Source organism: Ornithorhynchus anatinus, chromosome 16 (assembly GCF_004115215.2).
Source record: "Ornithorhynchus anatinus isolate Pmale09 chromosome 16, mOrnAna1.pri.v4, whole genome shotgun sequence".
NCBI lineage: Eukaryota > Metazoa > Chordata > Mammalia > Monotremata > Ornithorhynchidae > Ornithorhynchus > Ornithorhynchus anatinus.
In genome coordinates this window covers 7,627,936-7,655,396 of record NC_041743.1, presented here as the reverse complement: position 1 = coordinate 7,655,396, position 27,461 = coordinate 7,627,936, and the positions used below count along the sequence as shown (strand labels likewise).

General features: G+C 51.7%; 1 protein-coding gene across 2 annotated transcripts in view; it reads left to right on the top strand.

Annotated features, from left to right (window-relative positions):
* Positions 1–22,813, top strand: part of ASTN1 (astrotactin 1) — a 151,130-nt gene extending 128,317 nt beyond the window's left edge. For both annotated transcript variants that reach the window (XM_029080583.2, XM_029080582.2), the window contains 8 exons: positions 581–769; positions 12,173–12,441; positions 13,482–13,615; positions 14,521–14,672; positions 16,011–16,146; positions 16,716–16,816; positions 20,518–20,701; positions 22,560–22,813. In XM_029080583.2, the coding sequence (XP_028936416.1) occupies positions 581–769; positions 12,173–12,441; positions 13,482–13,615; positions 14,521–14,672; positions 16,011–16,146; positions 16,716–16,816; positions 20,518–20,701; positions 22,560–22,797 (1,403 nt within the window). In that variant the 3' untranslated portion in view covers positions 22,798–22,813. The remainder of the gene's footprint in view (positions 1–580; positions 770–12,172; positions 12,442–13,481; positions 13,616–14,520; positions 14,673–16,010; positions 16,147–16,715; positions 16,817–20,517; positions 20,702–22,559) is intronic.
* Positions 22,814–27,461: the final 4,648 nt, after the last annotated feature.

Sequence of the window (27,461 nt, the reverse complement as noted above, 5' to 3'; positions counted from 1 at the left end):
AGATTCGGGGAAGGGGTGAGGAGTTTGAGGTTTGGGCTGGAAGAGATGGTCTGATGGAGGGGGATCTGATAATCACCTGTGTAGGCAAGAGAGGAAAACACTTGTAAGGGGGAAAATGGTCCTGACAAGTAAAAAAGCCTGAAGGAAGATCCCCAAAATCTGATCCTTGAAGAACTCCCTGGCAGGAAGGCCCCAGGATCACTGCACAGTACTGTCAGGATTTCCGAGACCACCTGCTGGCTGGAAGCAGCATGGGCTCTTCTCAGTCACAGCACATCTGCCCTGAGGGGAGCTGCCCTCATCCCAAACCCTCTCCTGACCTGCCAGCTGCCTGCTGCACATCTGGAGGGCAGCCCTGAGTCTACAGCCAGGGTTCCTGCAGGGTCTCCCATGGGGCAGGTCTCCGTGTTTGGGCTCCCAGCTGGACTTGTCATCCTTTCCTCTGGGAAAGAAGTGTCCCTGCCACGGATTCTGGACTGGATGAGAGAGAGAAAATCCTGGGAGCTTGGGATTTTGGTGGTTCCCTCCACTTCCTCTCACCTGTACCCTCTAACAACTATCTGGGATCTCTCCTCCACAGCCCTCAACAATGCCCTCCACTCTCTGGATGGGGCCACCTCCCGAGGAGACTTTGTGGCCCTGCTGGACCAGTTTGGGAACCATTACATCCAGGAGGCAGTCTATGGCTTTGAGGAGTCCTGCTCCATCTGGTACCCTAACAAGCAGGTTCAGCGCCAGCTCTGGCTTGAATATGAAGACATCAGCAAAGGTAGGTCCCATTTGGTCTCTTCCAGGCGTGGAAGTTGTCCACGTCCCTGGCGTGGACCCTTCTCTCCATGTGTCTGGCCCAGGCCCAGTGGGGGGATATACACTTCCATCCCTAAAGGCCCACTCTCTGCCTCACTTTGTTTCAGCCCTCCCATTCATTCATTCATTTAATCGTATTTATTGAGCACTTACTGTGTGCAGAACACTGTACTAAGCACTTGGAAAGTACAATTCAGCAACGATGGAGACAGTCCCTTCCCAACAACGGGCTCACAGTCTAAAGGGGGGAGACGGACAACAAAACAAGTAGGCAGGGATCAGTAGCATCAAAATAAATAGAATTATACATATATGCACTTCATTAATAAAATAAATAGAATAATAAATATATACATATATACACAAATGCTGTGGGGCAGGAGGGGGTTAGAGCAGAGGGAGGGAGTAGGGGTGATGGGAAGGGGAGGAAGAGCATAGGAAAAGTGGGGCTCAGTCTGGGAAGGCCTCCTGGAGGAGGTGAGCTAACAGTAGGACTTTGAAGGGAGAGAAGTAGGGAGTGGGCCCGCATTGTCAGGAGCTTCCTTCCAGGGCCTAGAGGAAGTGGCTGGGTCAGGGTAACCCTCCTTGGTCCCAAGGACTTTATTTCTGACCTCCTCCTGGCCTGTTAGTAACCCGATGCGACTTCCTCTCCTTCCTCCTTGCCACTCATCGAGAGTGAATTTCCCCAGTCTCTTCTTCCCTCTTCACAAACCGCATTTCCGTTTGCCTATTATTTAGGATTCCACCGTGTTCTCTCGGTTTCTATCCCCCTCCCCGGAGCACGTCAGCGGTGCTCCCATCGATTGACAAATTGCAAGTGACAGACCCCTCTCGGTGGCGGCTGCCTCCCTCCTGCCTCTGCTAAGCTGGGATCCAAAGCAATTCATTTCCTGCTCAGCGGGGAAGCTGGATAGAGTGGCTTTCTGCCTCCTCTGGGGCTAAGAGGCTGGTTTTCTTCTCAGGTGACTCTCAGACAGGCTGATAGTCTCACTTTCCCATCTGCACTCAGACTCATGTTGAGGTTGAAAGAAACCACTAGCCCGATGCTCTGATATCGGTGTTCTGCTGTCGGCCTCCCAAGTGTATTTGCTTGAAGATTCTGGCCACCGAGGCTTGCAGATGGCACCGATGATGCCGTTACTCCTTATATGCAGTTCAATGGGTAGCCCACGAGAGAGCAGTCCCAATAAGTTCCCGGACTGCTGTTTGGGTCACGGGGGGCAGAGGGGTGCCCTGTCCTTCCCAATAGCCCCTGGATGCTAACTCATGTTAAGATTATGTATTAGGAGAGAAACCACCAAGGATTTACCCTGTAATTCCTGGGTAAATCGCCATTGGTGATCTGCAGGAAATGATTTATTCCTCCCCAAAGGAAGCTGGCTAGATCCCGGTTGCAAGACCTGGTGGGGTTCAGTAGAATATTGTGTGCCAGGTCTGGGATTTGGGGAAAAGGCCATCAGTGCTGCTCAGGCATTAAAGCAATCATTCATATTTATTGAGCACTTACTGTGTGCAGAGCATGGTACTAAGTGCTTGTGAGAGTACAGTGCAATAGAGTTGGGAGGCACATTCCCTGCCCACAAGGAGCTTACAGTGCAGATGGGGAGACAAACAATATAATAAATTCTGGATAAGTACATGAGTGCTGTGGGGCTGAGGGTGGTGTGAATATTACGTGGCTAGAGGGTATAGGTTCAAGTGCATAGATGATGCAGAAGGGAGACGGTGTCAGAGAAAAGAGGGATTAACTGGGGAGATTTGATTTTAAGAAGGCTTTGAAAATGGGGAGAGTAGTGGTCTGGTGTTTATGAAGGGGAAAGAAGTACCAGGCCTGAGGCAGGATGTGGGTAAGCGGTCAGCGGCAAGATAGAACAAGGTACAGGGAGTAAGTTGGCCTAAGAGGAGCAAAGTGAGCATTCTGGGTTGTAGTAGGAAATCAGTGAGGTAAGATAGCAGGGGTCAAGATGGTTCAGTCCTTTTAAAACAAATGGTAAGGAGTGTCTGTTCGACCTGGAGGTGGATGGGCAACCATTGCAGGTTCTTGAGGAAGAAACATGGCATAAAAAAATTTTTTTAAATGATCTGGGCAGCAGAGTGAAGTATGGATAGGAGTGGGGAGAGACAGGAGGCAGAGAGTTCAGCAAGGATGGAGAAGTCAAGGCAGGATAGGATAAGGGCTTGGATCGACATGCTAATAGTTTGTATGGAGAGGAAAGTGACTTTTAGCAATGTTGTGAAGTATAACTGACAGGATTTGGGGACAGATTGAATATGTGGATTGAATGAGAGAGATAAATCATAACACCAGGTTATGGGCTTGTGAGACAGGGAAGATGATGACACTGTCTACCATGATGGAAAAGTCATGGGGAGGGCAGGGTTTGGGTGGGAAGGTAAGGAGTTCTGTTTTGGACATTTAAAGTTTGAGGTGTCAGTGGGACATCCAAGTAGAGATGGCCTGAAGGCAGGAAGAAATATAAGACTGCTGAGGAGAAAGATCAAGGCTTGAGTTGTAGGTTTGGGAGTCATCTGCATAGAGATGGCAGTTGAAACCATGGGATTGAATGAGTTGTCCAAGGCAGTGGGTGTAAATGGAGAATAGAAGGAGACCCAGAACTGAGCCATGAGGGACTCCCACAGTTAGGAGCTGTGAGCCTGCCCCCTGGGAGAGGAAGGATGTGCACTCCTCATTGTCAAATCCTTCACCATTGTCTCTTGGTGTCTTAACGAGCCCAGGGTTTCTTTCCAGAGTCATCACTTTAAGAGGAGGCCTAGGGCTGCCCTAATGGTAGAAGGCTGATCTCAGCCCAGAGCAGGGTAGGCAAAGCGTTGGCCAACCATGGGCAGGCTGATCACCTTCTTCCCGGAAGCTCTGCTTGCTCATAACAGGGCAGGGTGTCCACCTCTGGAGCTGCCCCCTGCAGACCGCCTTTCTGGAGGAGGGATTGATGATCTGCCCAGTGGTTGCTTCCTTTTGTATACGAAGAGCCATCAGGCACAGTATCCAATGAGAGAGTATGTGTCCAGATGTACGAGCAGCCTCTCATTTCTACTCTGTTTCAAAGCCCCACGTCCCCTCTGCCACTGCCTGCACACGGACACAAGTGGACTCAGCAGTTGGTCCCGCTCTGGTTCGTGGTACCCATTTGAAGAAGAGTGGGAGTATGGGGTTGAGGAAGTTGTTTATTGTGGTTTTTTTCTGAGTGAAGGATCCAGTTGTCCTACTCACTGTGGGTCAGGCAGAGTGGATTCTGAGAATGAAAGGAAACTGGGGCAGAACTAGGGCATACTGAGGTGGAGAAGTGGACCGTGGTGAGAACGAGGGCTGGGTAATTTACTTTGGCTAATACTCCTGAGCACTTAGTAGAGTGTTCTGTGCACAGTAGGTGCATAGGAGACACTACTGCTGATGCTGCTGCAGGTGATGATGGGGCTTGGGAGCGGCAAGCGGCTTCCAAGAGTTAATGGGCCGGAAAGTCTTGTCAGGTTTTGCTGAAGACCTGGGATGAGTTCAGCTGTGCCTCCAGCCTAACTCACTGTAAGAGAGGAAGCAATTGCTTCATCTCAGTCCAACTTGCTTCATCTCAGTCCAACCTCCAAACAGCTGCACATCTTTGGGATAATAATACCTTGCCTGTCCCCTGGGGACTTGGAACCTAAGGCCAGTCCTGATTTCAGGGTCAGACCACCTGACCTTTAGTGAAGGGGCATGGAGCTAAAAGGCCAAACCTTTGCCAAACTTACAGCAAAGCCTCTAAATGGGGCAGTGAAAGATGCTGAGTTTCTGATAGAAAATAAGAGCATCTCAATTTAATACCACCTCCGAGAAGGAAATAGAAAGCAGAAAAAGAGAGTCATTTCTTCCATGATCTGTGCTTTCTCTGAACACCTTGGTTAGAGGACCGTCAGGAAATTGAGGGACCATCATGCAAAAACATGAGCCAGGATGGCCTAGCGGATAGGGCACAGGCCTGGAAGTCAGAAGGACCTGGGTTTTAATTCCGACTCTGCCACTTGTCTGCTGTGTGACCTTGGGCAAATCACTTCATTTCTCTGGGCTCAGTTACCTCATTTGTAAAATGAGGATTAAGACTGTGAACCCTAGTAGGATAGGGACTGTGTCCAATCTGATTAGCTAGTATCTACCCCAGTGCTTAGTAGAATGTCTGTACATAATAAGTGCATCCCCCCACCGCTTAGAACAGTGCTTTGCACATAGTAAGCGCTTAACAAATACCACCATTATTATTACCATGAAAAAAAGGTACAGTATGATATAGTGTTAGAAGTATGGTTGTGGATCTGTCCACAGTATCAGATGGCGCGGCGGGGGGGCGGGTGTGATTAGTTCAACATGACTTTCTGTAAGAATGCGCCCCACCCCTCCCATGTAATGGAACTGCCTGTACCTCAGACACATTCAAACAAACATTCAAGTCACCACATATGGCTGTGAAAACAGAGAGGCTGGGCAAACACACCCCAAGGTCCATAGAGAGCCTGGGAGTCTGATGAGAACAGCACAGAGTTCCTGCCTATTTGGGGAGATGGCAGGAGGATGGGAGAGGGTGTTTGGAGATTGAGGACAACAGGATGTAGTTGGACAAATATCCCATGGGTTTTTTTGACTTTGGGATTTGTTGTTCTTGAAATGACTGGGAATTCCCCCTATGAGCTGAAAAAAAAATTATTGGTATTTTAGTTTGATTTTGGAGAAGATATGTATATTAGTGATGCTTGTGTGGGAGAGTGACCAGAGCTGGTAAGTGACAGGAAGGCAGAATGGAGCTGAATCAAAGGATTTAATATACAGAGTTAATTACAGAAAGAGAAGCAGCATGGCCTGGTAGAAAAAGCATAGGCCTAGGAGTCAGAGGACCTGGATTCTACTCTGTGGTATTCTCCCAAGAGTTTAGTACAATGCTCAGCACATACTAAATGCTCAATAAATACCATTGATTGTTTAATCCCTGGTCCACCACTTGTCTGCTATATGACCTTGGGCAAGTCACCTACTTCTCTGTGCCTTTCTCAACTGTAAAATGGGGATTCAGTGCTTGTTCTCCCTCATACTTTGATTGTGAGCCTCATCATCGTCATCAGTGGTATTTATTGAGCATTTACTCTGTGCAGAGCTCTGTACTAAGCACCTGGGAGAATATAATGCAACAGAGTCGATAGGTTACCTGCCAACAACAAACTTACAGCCCTATGTGGGACAGGGACTGTGTTCTACAGTGCTAAGCTCTTAGAACAGTGCTATGCACATAGTAAGCACTCAATAAATACCATTGCTAGATTGATTAACTTGTATCCATCCCAGTGCTTGAGCCCTAGACTCACTTCAATTACCCCCCTTTCCTTTGGTAGGGAGGTGTTTAGGCCAAGTTCTTGTGACAGAGGAAATACTTAGGGTCCCCGTGACTGGGTGGGCCCTCTTCTGCTTTCCCCCATTTCTCTTGGAACCCCAGAGCCAATATGTCAATTTGACAGATGTCCCAAAGCCAAATACTTGTTTCCCTCAGCAGCAGGTGACCATGGAGCAGAAACATGGTTCTTCAGTGATTCCCAATGGTTTTCCCATGGAACATCATGGCGAAATGCTCAGTTAACCCCATAGTAACATTTCCAGAGCACTTTATGCAGAGCACTGGATGAAGCATTTGGGAGAGTTCAGTGGTAATAGTAAACTTGCTCCCTGCCCTCCCTCCTAATCTCCTTGATAATCTGCTGGCGGTAGAGAGGCAAAGAGGTTGAATGAATGGACACTGATCTTAAGAAAGCCAGACTTTGAGAAGTGGGTTGCATGTCTCTGCTAGCTACAAAGTTTTATCCATGTGATCCAAGCTGACTTTCTCAATATCGACTCTTCTCCGGGCTGGTCAGTAGAAGTAATAATAGTTGTGGTTGTTGTTATCATATTTAGTGAGGGCCCAGTGTATACTACACTAAGTGCTTGGAAAAGCACAACAGAATTAAGAGGCATGTTCTCCACTCACCGGGAGCCTACACTCTAACTGGGTAGCTGAATCTAAAAAGATTGACATACAGAGAAATCCAAATAAATACTTGAATATAAATTAGGGTGGCTATAAATAAATAAAAATGGTGGTATTTGTTAAGCACTAAGTGCAAAGCACTGTTCTAAGCACTGGGGGGGGGATACAAGGTGATCAGGTTGTCCCACGGGGAGCTCACAGTTTTTAATCCCCATTTTACAGATGAGGTAACTGAGACACAGAGAAGTGAAGTGACTTGCCCAAAGTCACACAGCTGGCAAGCGGCAGGGCCGGGATTAGAACCCATGACCTCTGACTCCCAAGCCCGGCTCTTTCCTCTGAGCCACGCTGCTTCTCTAATGCATATGAGGGTAGAGATGACTAGTGGTTTATGTGAGCTGGGGTGTTGGAAATGATCTGGCCAGCTCTGTGGCTATCGGGAGGCTGAAGTGATCATGTGGCCCTTAGGCAGAGACTTCCAAGGTGTAAGAGAGCCTGTGGAGACATTGGAGATGGACTGGAGGGAGTGGGGGCCAAGCAGCAGAGCTGAAACTGGGCAGGAGCTGGACCGGGCTTAGTTTGGCAGTTGAAATGGGGCAGTCGCTGCTAGAAACCCATGTGGCACCCGTTGAAGTGACCCAAGGCGTCCCACAAGTCAAGACTTAACATGGGGTTGCAACTCGAGAGCTATGAGAGGCTGTGGGAGAAGCATGGAGGAGTATCTCTCAGGAGGGAGCTGGAGCCCGGGCGGCTCCCTACTACAGGTGCCCTCGCCCCTTGGGGTGAGGAGGGAAGAGTCATGTCTGCAGCGACAGCAATCTCAGTAAGTCCTCCTCCTCCTCTCCCTCCTCCTCCTCCAGAAGACTGGTTGAAGGATGGGGCTTTGACCCGACTTATTTCCTGCCCCCAAGGGTCATGTTTTTTAAAATACTGCTTCTTGCCACCCGGAACATTTGTTCCCTTGTTATCGTTTTAATTGGCTTGTATTCTAAATTTAAATCTAGAATGCTTGTGTAATGGCAGCTGCTGGAATGGGTTTGGCACACATCAGTACCAGAAATGTGTGAGAAATCAGAACCTTATTACTCCCCTCCCCCTCCCTTTCTCTCTCTCTCCCCCTTCTCCTCCTCCTCCTCCTCCTCCTCCTCCTCCTCCCCCCACCCCGTGTTTTTATGTTTATGGATGGCAGACAATGAGGTAGAAGTAAAAGTAGTAGGAGGAAAATGCCATGTATGTAAAAGAAGGCAGGGTTTTTTGTTTGTTTTGTGTTTTTAAATGGTACTTGTTAAGCGCTTAGTATGTGCCAGGCACTGTATTAAGCACTAGGATAAATAACAAGCTTATCAGGTTGGACACAGTCCCTGTCCCTCATGGGGCTCATAGTCTTAATCCCCATTTTTCAGGTGAGGTAACTGAGGCACAGAGAAGTGAAGTGACCTGCCCTGAGTCATACAGCAGAGAAGTGGCAGAGTAGAGATTAGAGGCCAGGTCCTTCTGAATCCCAGACCTATACTTTATCCACTAGGTAACACTGCCTTTCCAGGAGGCAATAGTGTGACCTAGTGTTTAAAACATCCTGGGAGTCAAAGGCCCTGGGTTCTAATCTTGGCTCCGCCACTTGTCTTCTGTGTCACCTTGTGCGAGTCACTTTAACTTCTCTGTACCTCAGTTACATCATCTCTCAATAATATTGTGAGCCCCATGCGGGACATGGACTGTGTCTAACCCGATTAGGCTGTAACTACCCCAACATTTAGTACAGTGCCTGGTAAAAAGTAAGTGCTTAACAAATGCCACAAGAAAAAGGAACTAGTGAGGTGGAAAATGCAGCATTGAAAATCTGGGAAAAATGCTGAAACTGGGGCTCATGGCTGCCCCTCGTAAACAGGCCAGTGGCCGGTGGCCATTGTATGTAGCTAATTTATGGAATAAATTGGTGAGTGTCGGAAAGAGACTTAAAGGCTTATTGACGGAGGGGGGCCAAAGTGTGGTAGTGGGGGTAGGGAGTGGGGGGCTGTTGGCAGGGTTTTATAGCCAAATGGATTGCCACTATTAAGTAGCAATTACAATTTTGCATTTGCATTTGGTTGGTCAGCCATCTTTGCAGCAGCCCCGGGAGTGAAGGAGAAAGGAGGCATTATTCCAATTTCCTGGTTTAGTACAGAGGCCTGGTGGGGGAACTTGTCAGGTTGGACAGGTTGGGAGTGGTATCCCTTTCTACTTTTCCCTAGGGACACAGCTCTATGATTTAATAATAATAATAATAATGATTATTATGGCATTTGTTAAGCCCTTACTATGTGTTAAGCATTGTTCTAAGCGCTGGGGTAGATACAAGGGCGATCAGGTTGTCTCAGATGGAGCTCACAGTCTTAATCCCTATTTGACAGATGAGGGAATTGAGGCCTCGAGAAGCAAAGTGACTTGCCTAAAGTCACACAGCAGACCAGTGCTGGTGCTGGGATTAGAAACCCATGACCTTCTGACTCCCAGGCCACCGGGCTCTTGCCACCAGGCCATGTGTGATTTAGGGTATGGTGATAGGACGCCTCACTCCTAACCTCCTTCCCAGCCTCTGCTCAGATGGAGGCGGACTGGCCACTCCTTGAATTTTAATTGGGTCAGCCAGGAGACAGCAGCTAGTGATCGTTCCCTCACTGCTTAACAGCAATTACAGCTTTGATGATGGAATCCGGCCGGGCTGGAGGTGAATTAGAATCCCCAGATGCGGCTCCCAGGCTGGTATCACACTGCCCTCTAGTGGTCAACGTTTAGCTGTCACAAAAGTCTTGTGCCACGGAGTGAGTTGTGGTCAGGGAGAGGAATTGGGTCTGGGCAATTATTTCTCATTCTCTGTGCGTTTATAAAAATGCCCCTTTTGCACTTCAGTTCCTTCTTTCGCTGTCTGCCCTCGGATTGAGTCCCTGTGTAAGTAAGTTCCACTGGGCTGATTTCCCTTCAGGCCCGATGAGATGTCATAAAACCTCAAGCCGTCCTCCTGTTCCACTTAAAGTTCCAGAGAAAAGCAATTTTGCGGACCCTAAGATCATCGAGCGAAAGCCACAGCTTCTGGCTCTGATCTCCCACAGTTGTCCCCTAGTCCTCCAGATTTCCCGACTCCATCTAGCGGTCATCCGATTGTAGCTGATTTTCCTTGTCTTTGCCAAACCCCATTATTGCAACAAGCATTTCTCTGGATTTTTTCCAAAAAGCCCCCGAACATATAAACTCTCTGAGTTTATAAACTCCACTTCCTGAGACCAAGGTTTTGAAGGACCTCGTACTGTCCTCCCCTTTGATTTTTCCACACTCGCTCTCCCTTTGCCTGTGTTGCTAAGAACAATTGCTCAGGAAACAGATCTTGGGGAGACCCAGGCTTTGTCCATTCCTGCTGCTTATTACTCAGAGGAAGCTGCCATCCTCCTTCAGTGTCAGCTCCAGCGAGGACCACGAGTCAGATCCAATTTAACCAGCGAGCCCTCTGAGGTCAAAGTTAGAGAAGCAGCGTGGCTCAGTGGAAAGAGCACGGGCTTTGGAGTCAGAGGTCATGGGTTCGAATCCCGGCTCGGCCACTTGTCAGCTGGGTGACTGTGGGCAAGTCACTTAACTTCTCTGTGCCTCAGTTCCCTCATCTGTAAAATGGGGATTAAGACTGTGAGCCCCACGTGGGACAACCTGATTCCCCTGTGTCTACCCCAGGGCTTAGAACAGTGCTCTGCACATAGTAAGCGCTTAACAAATACCAACATTATTATTATTAAAGTTGCATGTGAAGAAGGCAGAAGGAGGCCAAGGACTTGGCGAGGAGAGGGGTGGGGCGATGGGCAAGGCTCTAAGGACACCCAAGTGAGTGCTGCCACAAGCATTGGGAGAGACCTAAACACTCCAACTGGAGCTCCTGGGGTGGGCTTGGGAATTCCATTCTCTGGCTTAGTGGGGCTGATGGCATCCACTGCTGTACAAAGCTTCTTCGCGTTATAGGGATTTCCAACATCTGCGCGCTCTCCTAAGACAGACCTTGAACTCTGATTGAGGCCCTTTAATATTGCACCATCTGGGGAATCCTGATTCCATCGTGCAATTAGCCAGGATGGATCTGTGCCGTAGCTCAGGTGGTAGAAAGCTTGTGGGAGTGGGGGCCTGGGGGTCTGGAATCGCTCTCTGTGTTGGGCAGTGGGTGGCGGTGGCCAAGGTGGGGACCCGGGGGTCTCCTGGTAGCGATCATAAGGACTTCGCTATGAGGAGTGCAGGACTGGCGAAGCTCTGCTTGGAGACCCCACACGTGACCCTGGGTTTGGCTGTTCCAGCCAGAGATCCAAGTGCCATCTGGGCGCCATTCATCCCCCACGTGGCCATTGCTTCCCAGCCAATCGCTCTGCTATATTGTCCTCTCCCAGTCAGTCAATGGTATTTATTGAGCACTTACAATGTGCAGAGCACTATACTAAGCGCTTGGGAGAGTATGCTAGACCATAAGCTCATTATGGGCAGGGAATGTGTCTGTTATATTGTTATATTTGTATTAAACACTTGGGAGAACACTAGACTGTAAGCTCATTATGGGCAGGGAATGTGTCTGTTATATTGTTATATTGTATTAAGCACTTGGGAGAGTATAATAAGCGCTTGGGAGAATATAATATAACAGATACATTCCCTGCCCACATTGAGCTTACAGTCTAGCCTACTCTCCCAAGAGCTTAGTACAGTGGGAGACTGTGGGACTAGGAGAAGACACTATAACAGTTGTCCGGGGGGTGGGGGGTGGGGTGCCGGCTACTCCAGTTCCTTGCCCTTTGCCGGCTTTGTGGGACCAAGGACGGGGCTCTGGTGGGTGGAAGGGATGACTGGGGAAGTCCCAGCTTCCACTTGCAGGGAGGAGGGACTCACTCTGGACAAAAGAGGGCCAACCAGCAGGGAAGGCTTTTATGTTAACCAAATTTGACGTTCAGGGTCTAAAATACCTCTGCTACCTGTCCTGCCCTGAGAAGTTGAATATAAATGGGAAGATGGAAGAGGTCAGAGGAAGGCCTGCTGCCTTCTTCTTGTCCCTGGGGGATTGGGGCGGAGAGAGGGGCATGTTCCTAGGTCATCTGTTGGGAAAGTTGCTCTAACTGCTTATCCCAACAGATTAACCTCATTCACTAATTAGTGACTCCCGTCCCCACGCTGTGCACTAATTAACCCTCCATTCTAATTAGTCCGTCCATTCATTCCAAAGTCACTTTTCTCTTCCGCTCAGGTCCAGAGCTGAACCTGGATTTTCTGCAGGGAATGAAGAGGCTTGAAACGCCTCCGTGCTCAGTGTCTGCTTCCGTCTGATCCCCCTCTCTTCTCTCCCCACCTCCCTCTGTGTCCCTGGACAGGTAACTCACCCTCAGATGAGTCGGAAGAGCGGGAGCGCGACCCCAAGGTCCTGACCTTCCCAGAGTACATTGCCAGCCTGTCCGAGTCAGGCACCAAGCGCGTGGCAGCAGGGGTCCGCCTGGAGTGCCGAAGTCGGGGCCGGTGCCCCTCATCCTGCCCGCTCTGCCATGTGACCTCTGGCCCGGACACACCCGCTGAGCCAGTCCTGCTGGAGGTGACCAGGGCGGCGCCCATCTATGAACTGGTCACCAACAACCAGACCCAGAGGGTGAGGCCTTGGGCCCTGACTCAAAAGCCCCCACTGCCAGCAGGGATCTTAGAAAGGGGTTAATTGAGGCTTGATCAGGTTGCGCTCCACATTCAGTCAGTTGTATTTATTGAGCACTTACTATGTGCAGAGTACTGTACTAAGTGCTTGGGAGAGCAAAATACAACAGAGTTGGTAGACAATCCCTGCCTACTAGGCACCTACAGTCTAGAGCGGGACAGACATGAAAGTAAATTACAGATACGTACATACGTGCTGTGGGGCTGAAGTTGGAGTGAACGTAAAATGCTTAAAGGGTACAGATCGAAGTGCATGGGCGATGTGGTCAGGAGAGGGAGTAGCTAGTTGGTCGCTCATATTTATTGAGCGCTTACCTTGTGCAGAGCACTGTACTAAGTGCTTAGGAGAGTGAAATATAACAATAAACAGACACATTCCCTGCCCACAACAAGCTTCCTTCTAGAGGGAGAAAGGAGGGGTTAGTCAGGGAAGGCCTCTTGAAGGAGATGTGCTCAAACACCCCCAGCCCCAACCAGGACCAGCCCAATTTGCATCTGGTTTGCATAAATGTGCATCCTGGCTTCACATGGCCCTAACTGCACATTCCTAACCCACAGTGATATCAGTTTATTCCTGGGGACTGCTGCATCTGCAACAGTCCAGGCTTGACACTCCCCAAATTTACAACCAACCAGCTGTGGGGCCCCAAAGATGAGGGGATCCAGGCACCTTGGTGGGTGGGGGCAGAGAGGTGTGGGGGTGGGAGGAGGTGGGGAGCTGATGGCCCTTGGCCATTCTGATTTCCAAATGGGTCCCTTGGCTGTGCTCCTCCTCCCTTCCCCGAGGCCAGCCAGGACCGCTGGCCACTCTCCAACACGGAGGACAGAAGTAGGTACCGTCCCCAGCCAAGGACAGAGGGAAGAGAAGCAGAAGGAGCCTCTCTCTGTCCTCCTCTGGTAGCACTGAGCGGAACACAGCAGTCTGGATGAAGCGGGCGCTCCCGGGTTTTGACTCTTCCTCTCCTCCTCCTCCTCTCCCAGCTGTTGCAGGAGGCTACAATGAGCTCTCTCTGGTGCTCCGGCAGTGGAGACGTCATCGAGGACTGGTGTCGCTGTGACTCCAGTGCTTTTGGGGCTGACGGGCTCCCGACCTGCGCACCCCTCCCACAGCCTGTGTAAGTTCCTCCTTCACCCTTTCCCTTTTCCGCTTCCTCCTCTTCTTCCTCTCTTTCTCCCTCTCCTGCTCCTTCTCCAGCTCCTGTTCCCTCTTCTGCTACTTCTCTTGCTCCCTTTCCCTGTCCCGCTCCCTCTCCCTGTCATGCTCCCTCTTTCTCCCCTCTTTCAGTCCTCTCTCTCTCTTTCCTTTTCCTTCCCACCCCTAGAAGTTGTTCACATTTCTAGTTTTGAGTTACTTGGGGGTTTAACACTACTTTAAAAAAATGATTAGGGTGAGGAAAAAGATTGAAATTGGTTTAAATCTGGAGAAAAAGTATAAGGTTCACCATAGGAATTATCAGTTATTGTTGATGACCTGGCTACCCAGCCATGAAAAGTGAACTAGGATAATACCTAAAACAATTGATGCCTTACAGTTCCCCAAGGACATGTCAGATGGTCCCAGCTCTGAAGTCTCTCCAGAGTAAAGGGGAACTGTGACCCTGGACAAGGTAACCCTGTTCAACAGGGCTGATGGAGATTGGACCCTATTCATGGTGGTCAGTCCACCCCAACGGGACTTAATAAGGCCACTCTGGGGTTGTCCGGGACCCTGGCTGACTCTGGGATGGTGCCACCCAAAAGTGCTGCCCATCCTTGGTGAATCCAGAGCCATCTTGGCCTTCTTGGAAAGGAGGATCTGGAAATCTTTGAGATTTGTTAGACGTGAATGATCCCACCCAGCAGCTCCTGTTGCCCCCACCCCCGACACAGATGAAATTGGAGTTGCAGGCTAAGGGAGATTGGTAGGAAAAAGACTTCATGCTAGGAATTGGAGCAAGGGGCATGAGGGGGAAGGGCAGTGGGGGGACACGCCAAAGCTCAGGCGGACTCAGATGTCATGCTCCTTCCTGGTCTCCCTCAGGCTGCGGCTGTCCACCGAGCACGAGCCCAGCAGCACCCTGGTTGTGCTGGAGTGGGGCCACTCCGAACCCCCCATCGGGGTGCAGATCGTCGACTACCTCGTCCGGCAGGAGAAAGTCACCGATAGGATGGACCATTCCAAAGTGGAGACAGGTGAGGTGGACCCACATTGACGAAGGGCCACCCTGAACCCTCCAGGGGCTTCCGGTCCACTCGGCCCCAGATCTTCACTCTCCTGGGACAAAGCCAGACAATGATGGAATCTGCTGACTGGCCACCAAAGGCTCCATGTTGCCCCCTGAAAGGCCTGCAAGCGTACAGTTCCTTGTGTTGAGACCGCTCTCCCCTAGCTCTTCAAGACCCATGTCCCCTCTTGCCAAACCTAATGAACTCTAATCCATCCTAATCCTTTGATGCTGGGCCTCTCCCTTCTCCCCAAAACACTCTCTAACTGAGGTCTTTGTGATCCAGTCCTCTCCTGGCACTGCTCCTCAATCTCTTTCACTGGCTCCTTTCTGCCTCCCACCCACTAATTGTGGGCGATCCTCGAGGCTCCGTTCTGGAGTCTGTTCAGTTCTCACTGTGCACTCACTGTCTTAGGGAGCCCATCTGCTTCCTTGGTTTCAGCCACCACCTCTCTGTAGATGACTCTCGAATCTGCCTCACTAGCCCCAACCTCTCTTCTGTGCAGTGTTCCATCTTCCCCATCTCCACGACGTATCTAAGCTCAATATGTCCAAAACAGGACTCCTCAACTTTCCTCTCAAATCCTCCCCTCTATGTAACTTTCCCATCACAGTAGAAAACACCACCATTCTTCCTTTCTTGGAAGTCTGAAGACTTGGCATTATCCTTGACTCCTCCTTTTCTTCCAACCATCTTCTTCAATCCATCACCAAATCTTGTTAGTTTTTCCTTCACAACATTTCCTGGCTCAGTCCCTTCCTCTCCATCCAAACCACCACCATGACTGGTCCAGGCATTTGACACCTCCCACTTGCAACTGCATCAGCCTCCTCACTGACCTCCCTGCTTCTAGTCTCTCTTCTCTTCAGTACATACTTCACTCAGTTGCCAAAATCAATTTTCTAAAATGTCATTTTGCACATTTCTCCCTACTCACTGTGCTTCATTCTCATGTCCCCCGCTGGTGGTCTCTTGCTCACGTCCTCCTCTCTGCCTGAAATACTCTTCCTCGTCCCTTCACTCCCTGTTTTCAAAGCCCTGAAATCACCTGCCATTCAGGCGGCCTGACATTTCTTATCTCCCCACCTTGTGTCCCTCAACTCCCGCTCCAGAACTTCTGGGTTTCTTTAGTAAAGAATCATATCTACTAATTCTGTTGTACTCTCCCAAGAATTGGTACAGCAGAGTGGGTTAGTGGAACCTAGTCTCATTTCCACTTTCAGGGAACCGGATGTGCCCCGGGTCCTCCCAGGAGAGGAGCCCTGAGGATCACATGCTGTGTCCTCTTCTCTCCCCTCTGGCCAGAAACTGTGCTCAGCTTTGTGGATGACATCATCTCGGGAGCCAAGTCACCCTGTGCTATGCCATCTCAAGTGCCCGACAAGCAGCTCACCACCATCTCTTTGATTATCCGCTGCTTGGAGCCTGACACTACCTACATGTGAGTAAAAGCTCCTCTGATTGGCTCTTGCCAGCCATGGGGGGAGTCATGGGGCCTCCTGGGGGCACCTCCTCATTTCCCCTTCCATTGGAGGCGTAAACCAGGGGTGATGGGGGAGAAGCTTTGAATTCTCGTCTGTCTCTTGCCATCAGCACCCCAAACCTGGGGCCCTTACATTTTCCATCTCCCCAGGGGTGTGGCATCCCCATTGAGCCGGTGGCAGTTGACACCACAACCTGAGGTCAGCCCAAGGTGGAGGCGTTTTGGGGGAGGGCAGCTGATCACAAACAGAGAGCACCCTGGATTGAAGTCAGACCATCCAGCTGGGTCAGGAGACAGAATTGTGGACACGTCAGAGGCTTGGCCACAGGCTTAACTTGCATGCTGTGGTGCTTGTTCCTCACCGCCGAAGGCATCCCAAAGCCTGGAGGTGCTGGGGCCTCCTTTGAGGGTATATTTATGCTTTGGGGTCGGGGTGTGGGAGGTGGCCCCTGCGCCCCCACCACTCGCTTGGGCTTGGGCTGTCCGCTCTGGGATTATGACTTCGGCGGTCTTCTCACTCCGGACAGGTTCACCCTGTGGGGAGTGGACAACACTGGCAGACGCTCCAGGCCGAGCGATGTGACGGTCAAGACCCCCTGCCCTGTGGTGGACGACGTGAAAGCGCAAGGTACCGGCTGCCAGGCTGGGCCCAGGGCAGCCTGGGGTGGCCCCGGCCGGGACTCTTCCCAAAGCGGGTGATGTGGCCAAGGCCTTAGAGATGGGGGCTGGATGAGAGCGGATGGCTTCCTTGCTCAAACCTGCCCCCAGAAATCTCTCTGCCATGGGCTTGGGGGATCTTGGCATTCCTACAAAGGGCTCTTCTTCCCAGATGTGGTCAACTGACAAAATAATTGTTCAGATTAGCCCTTGTCCCTCATAAAAAAACAGAAAGCTCACCTCTGCGAGGAAAGGTGGTCAAAAGGACAGTAGGTCAGCTGCCTCCAGGAAATCAGTGGGGTCAAAGAAGAGGCCCCATAAAGGATGCCAAAGCTAATACTAGAAACACAGCATGCAGGGAGCTATAGCAGGAATTTGGTAGGGAGTCCATGGAGCCACTTGGTGATCCTGGAGAGAAAGTTGGTTGGCAAGTGTCCAGGTTTAGCTGGTGAGTCCTAAATGACTCTAGACTGGCCAAAGCAATTCTACAAGCTTGGACAAAGAGCCTGGAATCGGGATGGCCCTGGCTATCCTAGTCACCCTTCTTTGTACCCACCTCCAGTTGCTCAATTCCCTTTGAGTGCTTACATTTCCCTGCCTGTGCTGAAATGCATTCGGTTTGGATCTCATGGAATGGATTTTACCCCTGACTCCTCCCAATCCTCAGGCTCCCACAGTTATCCAAAGGAAAGGGGAAAATGTATAAGAAAATGGGCCCACATAGATCAGATGCTATGTTTATTTGGGGAGTGCGGGTGAGGGAGAGAGAGGAGGGCTTTAATTTGCCCACCTTAGGGAAAAGAAGTGAGTGAAAACAGCTGAAAAGGCCAATGTATTTTTGTTTGGGTTTTATCTACTGAGAATGATGAGAGAGAGTTTCCCCAACTCAATTTTTTTTTCCTCGTCTCAGGCCTGTCAGAAGGACCAGGTGAAATTAAAATTTTCTGTAGATCAGACAGATAAACTTCAGATGCAAACAAACCACTGGGAGTGAGAAAGGCATCCACTTAAGTTCTGAAGGAACTTTGAAGGGAAACCATGGAGCTCAAGGCAAAAGCATGTAACCTTTCATTGCAAATGGCCTCTGAACTGGTGGATTGCAACCAAAACTCCTCTCTATAAGAGAAATTCTAGACATGACCTGGAAATTGTAAATTGGTGTCTCACTTCTAAACCCGGAGAAGGTGTAGAATCGATTAAAAAAAAAAATTCAGGACCAGGGAGCACTTGGAAAACACAATTTGTTAGGCAACATGGTTTTTGTAAAGGGAAACCATTGCCTCATCAATCTGCTGGAGTTCTTTGCAGGGGTCACTGAGCTTGTGGCAGAGGGGAACCAATGGAGTCTCCCATCAAAAGGACAGGTACAGGGGAGCCAGTGAGTTTTCAAATGGCCTTTTAAAAAGGTTTTGTTCTTTCAAAAAAAATAATGGCGTATTCATGGGATTGAAGGGAATAATGTTCTGTCATGGGCAGAAAACTGGATAAAGCAAAGAAAACAAATCGAGGAGAAAAGTGGAGACTTTTTCCATTTGAAAAAATTCAGAGTTCCCCTGAGATCACAGCTAGTACCAGTTTTATGTAAATTTTCACAACCTATTAAGAGGCAGGGTTCAATGACATCTCTGAATCCATGGCTTTTTTGGGTGTGAAATGGCTGTGGGGATTCATTCAATTGTATTTATTGATCACTTACAGTGTGCAGAGCAATGTGGGATGGTTATAACCTACAGGAGAAGATCTAGGAAAGCTAAGGGAGTGGAAAGAAAAAGGGGCAGGCCCATCTGGAACTCTGTGTGGACTTTATATCGCCCACATACAAGGGCAGACAGATATTAGGTTCACAGAAGAGCAAGTGTGATCTTGGTGGGGCGAGGGGTGCAGCATCTGTTTGAGGATGTTAAACTTCCCTGGTCTGGAAATGAGCAGACTGTGAAATCTTGGGATTGTTCACTGAATTCCACCACACCTCGACTAGAGGGAGATTAATCAATGGAGCACTTCTGTGTGCAGAGTGCTGTACTAAGTGCTTGGGAGGCTACAATTCAGACTCAGACTGAAGTCTCTGGAGGGGGAGCATCCTGGCAAATTCATCCAACCCAGCAGATCTCCTCCAATGCCATTCGCTTGACTCTCCTTGCTCCCGTGAGGAGATCACAAATAGAACTCACCCAGGTCTGAGTTTAAATCCAATAGTGAGAGGAAATTACCTCTCCAGTGACTCAAATAATAATGTTGGTATTTGTTAAGTGCTTACTATGTGCAGAGCACTGCGTGACCTTCAGCTCCTAATCGTCTAGGAAGAAGTCAGGTCTTACTGCTTGAACATTCATAATTTCCAAATTACCTTCTGCTCGTGACAGGACTAACCCCAGCTACTCGGTGCACCCTGGCAGGCAGGTATGGAGAATTTGCCAGCCCTTGAGACTGTTTGAGTGGCATCCCCTGAACCCAGGTGGGGCAGAGGCAGGGAGCCATAGAAAGAAAGCCATCGTGCCCATCCTTGGCAGGGACTTTTCTTAAAGGCAGCCCTAAAGTTGGCTGTACTAGGGCTGTCAAATGGGCGCTTTCCTTCTAGGAAATGGAAGCATGACTCAGTTTCCCCAAACTGTCCATACCACCTCTTTCCCTTTTGGCACCTTCAGATCTCCTGCCCCAGATTTCTTTAAGAGTCTCCATGGGATGGGACGACTGCCATCTTGGTGGTCCAGAGTGTGGAAGAACTTTCTCTTGAGCCCATTGTACCCCTGTGAACCTATCCATCATTTTCTGGGGTGTTGGGTGGGTTTTCATGATGGCCACCCAAGGCCTTGGGCTCCTGAGGCCAATGCCTCATGTAGGAGGGGTTATACCCCGAAGCTCTCGGCTTAACGACACCCAGTTTCTGGCCAGGGAAGACCATCGTCAGACGGTTACTCCATGGGGGTAATGAGAGCCAGAAGGATCCTGCCTGCCCCTGATTCCGAAATCCAAAACAGAACCCTGAAAATGCATCGCATTCCACCCCACTCTGGGAAACCCTCTGAGAGTTGACTCAGCCACCAGTCGGGGGATTCGTCCAGGACCTTCAAGGCCCCGATGCAGGTCAAATTATCCCTTAAGCAACAGCCATTGGCTCGGGAGCCTGGAGGAGCTAGACAAGAGTAGAAAACATCCAGTGCCACCCAGAGCTTTCACGTTTCCCATTGGCATTCCTGCTTCTTATCCCCAGTTTCAGTGCCGTTGAGCGGGATTGCCAACGTCCCCGGAGAACGGCCAGCAAAATTGCAGATTGGCTGGGGCTCGGGAAGAAGCTGTTAGGCCCATGGCTGGTTCCAGGAGAGATGAGGGCAGCTTCAGTAGCCAAAAAACCCCGCCCAGCCTGCACTTCCTCTTTTCCCACTCCCTTCTGCTTCAGCCTTTACACTTGGGTTTGCACCCTTTACTCACCTTTCCCTGAGCCCCACAGCACTTATGCTCATATTCTTTATTTATGTTAATGTCTATCTCCCCTCTAGACTATAAGCTGGTGGTGAGCAGGGAACATGTCTACCAACCCTGTTATATTGTACTCTCCCAAGCATTTAGTACAGTATTCTGCACACCGTAAGCACTCGAAAAGTACGATTGTCAAAGAGCGTTGCCACTACTGTGCTCACTCCCTGCTTTCTCTGCACCCCCCACCCCCTTCAGAAATAGCAGACAAGATCTACAATCTGTTCAATGGGTACACCAGCGGCAAGGAGCAGCAGACGGCCTATAATACCCTACTAGATCTCGGTTCCCCCAGCCTGCACCGGGTCCTCTACCACTACAACCAGCACTACGAGAGCTTTGGAGAATTCACCTGGCGCTGCGAGGATGAACTGGGCCCCAGGTAAGCCAGCTGATTATCGGGTTCTATTCCCCAGCTCCAGCAACACCTCTGGGAATGTAGCTTTGCCCAGTTTGAATGGCAGGGGGCACTTCTCCCCGAGCTCGGGTAGTCCAAGGAAGGGCATTCTGCACTCCAGCACTGATGTGTTTGTGTCTTCTGGTCTTGACCTGGTCCTGGACCGATCCTGATTGCTCAACATTGGCTGGTCTAATCCCGAGCATCTGCTCTGAGATCTGAGAATGCCTCCTGCCCGTGGTACCGTGGTCCGGCTTTTCTGTCATCCAGACAGAGCACGGTCAGGGTGAAGGCTCCGTCGCTCAAAGGGAATTGGGAACGTTTCAGCGGGAGAGGGGCATTGCTGAGCAGCTCTCATTTGACCATCACAGGGAACATCCCAGCTGATGGCAAAAGGTAGAATTGCCACATCCCTGGGCAGGGGCTGGGGGAGAAGCCAGGTCATCTGCAGGGGATGGAATTTAGCCAGACAGTCCGCTGTTTGTTGGCCTGCCTGGCTCATCTGTCTTTGAAGTCCCAAGGCTGCAAACTGCTCCTCTGCCGGCCCTGGCCTTCCCCCTTTCCCCCCGGGATGGGCAGCTGGACTGGCCTGAGTGAGACCTGTGATCCCACACAGGCTCCCCAAGGCACCTCAGCCGAATGAGGTGACCGTGGGTGCCGGTGCAGAGAATGCGTTCAAGCCCAGGAGGTGCCAGGTAGGGCTGGTGCAGGATTGTATGGCATTTGGAGTCAGGGCACTGACCCCGTTGGCCCTGAGCTATTGGGTGCCAGAGCAGCCCCAGGATCAGCTACTCACATCAGTGGTGGGAGGAGAGTGGATGAGGCCCTCAGCCCTGGTGGCAGACTGAGAAGAGGGGCTAGGAGCAGGCCGGATCCGGCTGGGCAGAACATGCGGGGCCCTGTGCAGGAGTAATCGGTCAAGCAAAATGATCAAGCAAATGACAGGGCCCTGGGACTCTTCAGAAAAGGCTGGCCAGCCTCAGGTCCTCTTCTTTAACTCTCGTCACCCACGTGACTCAATGGGAGGTGATCTGGGCCCTCATGCGGCCCGGAAAAGGAAAGAACTGATGGGAGTTGGGACCGTCCTGGGGTTGGAGAAGAGCATCAGACCCAAAAGAACGTAGTGTGCAGCCTGTTTCCACTCATCCCTGGCTGGGTGCCAGATGTCCGGTTTTAGACTGCAGCCTGGTTTTTCAACCAGTCTTCCCTCTTGCCCTCAGGTCTGAGTGCTATAGATTTAGTGCCAGTTGCCGTTCAGTCTGGCCTTTTTTATTTTCAGTGCCTGGCCTCCCTCGGCCACCTGGCTCCCTGTCCCGGAATTGGCCCTGACGAGAGCACCTGTAGAACAGTGGGTGGGCACCGAGCTCTGGGGGCTGCTGCCAAAGGGCCCGTGGGGGGCCGACACAGCCTGCTGAGCTCAGGGTTCAGTCGTTCCCCGAGGCCCTCGGGGGCGGCCCCTCCTCAGGAAGGAGCCTGAGGTGGCCGGGGCCAGGAATGCGTGGTGTTGGTGGCTGAAGTGCGACCCACCCAGCCCCTGGCAGAGGGGTCAGCCTGGCACTCGGCTCCCAAACCCCAGGTTCAGGGCTCTGGGGGCGCTCGGGTTCAGGGGAGTTGCAGATTGGGGCGGCCACTGTTGTCACACACGCTCTTCACCTACTCTCTCATCTCTTTCTGCCCCTTCTGTCATTTGTGACTTCCCTTCTCCACGGTCCACCCATCTCCATCTCCCTGTCTCGCCCCACTCTACTGCCTTCTCTCCCTATCCCTCCGTCCCCCCACCCATGCACACCGGTCTGTTGCCCGGTCGGTGCCGTCCCACTGCGTCCGCCCCTTGGGGCTGCAGGAAAGCCGGGCTCGTCCTGTCGCAGCTCGGTGACCTGAGCGCCTGGTGCCACGTGCTGCTGCGGGAGCCCCGGATCAGCTTGCAGCGCGCCTCCCTCAAGTTCCTGGCCTGCCGCTACAGCGAGATCAAGCCCTACGGGCTCGACTGGTCACAGCTCAGCCGGGACCTCCGCAAGACGTGCGAGGAGCAGACGCTGAGCGTCCTCTACAACAACTACGGCGACCCCAAGGACAACTAGGGTCGGCCGCTGGGGCGGGGGGTGGGTGGGGTGGGGGGCGGGGCGGCGGCAGCCACGGAACGGGAGGGACAAGCGGCACCTGGGCTCGGCGGGTCATTCTTTTTCTTCTTTTATTGGACCGTTGGGACCGCTCAAGGCGGAACCCGGCCCCCGTTGTGGGACTTGCACAGCGCGAGACTCTTGATAAGCACGACTGGCATCCCGGCCTGCCCGCCGCAGGCTACGGGCCGGAGCGCGGGCTTCAGGCTAGGCCCCGTCTTCCGTCAGCTCGGTGGCGGCAGCTGGGGATAGTCAGTTGCGGTCGGTCGCCCGCCTCTTTCTGCAAGCGTCATTCGAGGCCCCGGTGAGCGGACGCTCCAGGCAGGTGGGGATGTCCCCCAGGAAGGGTCTCATGCCTGTGCCAGGTCAGAGAGGGTTGCGAGACCCAGGTCTCCCCGGAGGGGCTGACTGGCAGGTGGGCAGCCCCGTGGGTCACCCAGAGCCAGGATGTCGAAGGCTGCTCCCCTCTGCCACCCTCCCACCGGGATCTAACCTCTATCCAGCATTCATCCGCCTCTGCCTCTGTCCTTGAGCTGATAGGGCCATCGAGATCCCTCAAGCAGGGGTCCTCCCCAAGCTGCCCCAGGCCAACGGCTGGGCCCCTCGCCTCCCGGGACACCTCTGGCTCCCTGGTGCAGGTTGTCCCAGAGCTTGTCTCTGTGCTGGTTCCCTGGGCTGAAAGCTTACTCGTTCCTGGACACATGAAGTTATCGAGGGCTTCCACAAGGGCCTCGGGCATCCCAGCCGCCCTGGGCCTGCTGGTGGCAGCCAAGGTCCAGCTCGGCTACGGGAGGGGTCAATTCCTCCACCTCAGTGGTTTAGCTCATCTTCACCATTCAAAGCTCCTGGCTGTTTTTTCCTGCTCACCCCGTTCTGTTACTTGTCTAATTTTACAAATCGTTTCTCCCGATGACCTACAGCACCGGCACCTCCTCCCAGCCCTCCTCCCCCCTCACTGAGCTGGGACCGGTGGATGCGTGACCCCCCTCTGCCCCGCAGTGAGCCGGGACCAGTGGGTGCAGTGGATGCAGACACTCTGGATAGGCAAGTGACAGTGCGGCCAGTATTAACCCCAGCTGCTCAGACTAGCAGAGCAGGATGGGCCGGGGTTGGGGGGCGAGAGATTGTGGACTCTCGGCCATTCCTGTGTGGCTCTTACTCTCGGGGGCCATGGGCTGTCACTGGGGGATAGTGTTGGGCTGAAGGGGCTGGGCCTCCCTGGTGTGTGGGGGGCCTCTTGGGGAAGCCCTCGCTTTACAGTCTTGACTCTGGCTGGACCACAATCCTTCCGTACCCCCCCATGCCCTCAAAAGGGGTAGCAGGACTTTTTCATTGTTTAAATACCTTAAGAGGGGAAATTTCCTCCCCGTCCTGCCATGCCTCCTGGAGCCTCATGCAGGGGAATCTGTCTAGCACCAGTGGGCCCTCTCCTTGGATCTGATCTGGGATCCTGGGTCGAACCTTAGTGGAAAAGGGGTGGAGCAGGAGAGAGGGAGAGAAGCAGCCAGAGAGAAAGCGTGTGTGGATATGCCTCCTGGTGTCGCTGAGATGGATGTTCATGGATCGAAAGGAAGAGGAGGAAGAGGGAAAGGAAGAGGAGGACAGAGAGAAATAACAAGAGTGGACCAAAGGTATTATTTGGGATTTTCCACGTTCCCTGTTTTTGTCTGGTGTTTGGGGATTTGTCTCTCCTCAGACCTCTGCTCTGTCCACGTTTTTTCCTTCACCTCTCCCTGCACCCTCCTTCTTTGTTCTCTTCCCCACAACCTGGCTTCACCCCACCACCCCCATCGGTCCCACGCTGCCACCGCCCACCCTCAGGTGAGGGGGAAGGGCAGGGGTGGCAGGTGCAGGCCAGGGTTCTAGATGGGTTGAGATCAGCAGGAGGCTGATCAGAAGTCCAGATTCCATCTCCTTTGAGAGGGCAGACCACCCCCCTCCGCCCCACTCCCAGGCCTCCCACCCGCCCCTGACCCACCTCTGGACTGATCCTCTCCCACACCGCTGTCTCCTCCAACCCAGCCTCCCACTGGGAAGACCAGGAAGGGAGGGCACTGGTTGACAGTATCAACCCTGACGTGGCCTGCTGTCCTTGACTGCCAAACCAAACGAGGTCAATCAATCGACGGTATTTATTTAGCATTTCCCGTGTGCAGAGCACCATACTAAGCACTTGGGAGAAGACAATACCATAGAGTTGGTGGGCACGATCCCTACCCTCAAAGGAGGAGATGATCCAGCGTGTCCCTCTGGGACTAGCTGACACCCAGCCCACAGCCTTCCGTTCCTGGGGTCCCGTGGGACAGGAATCATCTCTGGAGGCTGCCCTGGGTGAGTACGTGTCACCGGGAGGGCCTCTGGCCGCTTCCTGGCCATGGGTTTCTTCTCCATGGAGGCTGGGCTGATGCCTGTTTTTTTTTTCCTCTCTGCACCGATGGCGATTTTGACCGCACATCGTGGTATTCGACGCTTGCATACAAACCAAATGAGGGGCCTTTTTACCACTGTGGGTGGGAAGGACGAGGGTGCTGAGGTGGGACCACTTCAGGTATTGCAGTATTATTTTAAAAAAGGTTTTAAAATAATTGTTGTACGATTGTTAAAAAAAAAAAAAGCAATCCAGATGAGAGTGAACCGAGTATTAAACTGACCTGTTAGTAACCCTGGGGCTGGTGGATGTGAGCTGTGTTGGGGGCCTGGGAAGACTGGTGGGCCCCAACTTGAGGTGTTGGTTCTCTGGAGCCAATCAATGGTATTCATTGAGCGCTTGCTGTGTGCAGAGCACTGTACTAAGTGCTTGGGAGAGTATAATACAACAGAGTTGGTAGACAAGTTCCCTGCCCACAAGGAGCTTCCACTCTAGAGGGAGCCAGGATAGTGTGCCTGCCCACCTGCTCCCCGTGCCCTGCCTGGCCCAGGTGGAGTTGAGCTCTGGCGGTGATGGATGGTGATGGGAGATGGATCATCCCTCTCCCCTTCTGGTGAATGCAGATGTTTTCCCTCCCCGTCTGCCCCACCGACAGGTTGGAGAACTGGGGTTGCTTGGCAAGGAGACCCCCTGGGCCAGCTAGCACGTGGTGGTGCTGCCTCTGCCATGGCTGGGCGGGGGATGTACTTCCTGAGGCTGAGGGTCGATGGCTTTGGCGTTGTTGAGGCAACAACAGAAGTAGCTCGGCCTGGGCGATTCTTGGCCCGGTCATGGTCGGTTGGCCCTCGGAGCTCTCTTGGGCTCTCCCTATTTGGGTCTGCCCAGAGCATAAACTGCCTTCGGGTGCTTTGGGCATTTTGGGGAGTCCCTCCCACTCCCCTGACCTCAGGAGTCTGCAACCTGAGAGGTCAACCTGGCCCACCGGCAGGAATCTCCGGATTCCTGTGGGACACGGACAGGCTTGTGCGGGCCACCCAGATTCTGTCTAGGACTCAGACCACTGGACTTGATGTCTCTAACCCAGATCTCCTGCCCTCAGACCTCTGGGTAGTGAAAACATCCAATCTGTGAAACACCCCTCGTTTATCAGGTAGGGATGGGTCTGGGGATCCTCCCCGTGGAACCACGCTGACAATGATGGGTACTGGGGGGAATGACTCTGGACATAATAGTAGTAATACTAATAATAATGTTAACTGTGGTGTTTAAGTGCTGACTCTGGACATAATAGTAGAAATATTAATAATAATGTTAACTGTGATGTTTAACTGCTTGAGAAGCAACATGGCCTAGTGGAAAGAGCATGGGGCCTGGGTATCAAAGGATCTGGGTTCTAATCCAGATTTGCCAATTGTTTTCTGTGAGACCATGGGCGACAGTTAACTTCTCTGTGTCTCAGTTTTCCCCACTGTAAAATGAGGATTAAATCCTCCTCCTTCCTACTTAAACTGTGAGCTCCGTGTGGGACAGTGGCTGTGTCCAATCTGATAAACTTGAATCTTCCCCAGTGCTTAGAACAGTGCTTGGCAGATAGTAAGCGCTTAACAAATCTCTATCTGTTGCCATATTGTACTTGCCAAGCGCTTAGTACAATGTTCCGCACACAGTACGTGCTCAATAAATATGATTGAATGAAATGCCATAAAACAAAAACAAACAAAACAGAAAACAAAAACAATGAAACAACAAAACTTACTTTGCTATGTTAGATACAGGGTCATGAGATTAGATACTGTCCCTGCCCCACACGGGGCTCATGGTCTAAAGGGGAGGAAGAATAGGTATCTTATCCCCATTTTACCGATGAGCAAACTGAGGCCCAGAGAAGTTAAATGAGTTGACCAAGGTCATACAGCAGCCAAAGGGCTCAGGATTAGAACCCAGATCTCCCGATTTTCAGGCCCATGCTTGTCACGTTAGGTGAGGCAGGGGCTTTCCCAAGGGCATTCCACAGCAGTGGTCACCCCAGCAAAGACACAATAGTAGGGAGCATAGCTCCAGCCTCTGAAGAGACCTCCAGGTTTGAGTGATGGCTCTAATGTTCACACCTGGACCAGGTTTCCGAGGACACAGTAGCTTGGTCATTGTGGAGGGGAGGGCGGAGGCAAGTAGGGGAAGAAGGGAGAGGCTTGAAGGACAGTCTGGATCTTTCAGGGGGGCCTCCGGCAAAGGAGAAATGGGAAGTAGGAGTGACAGG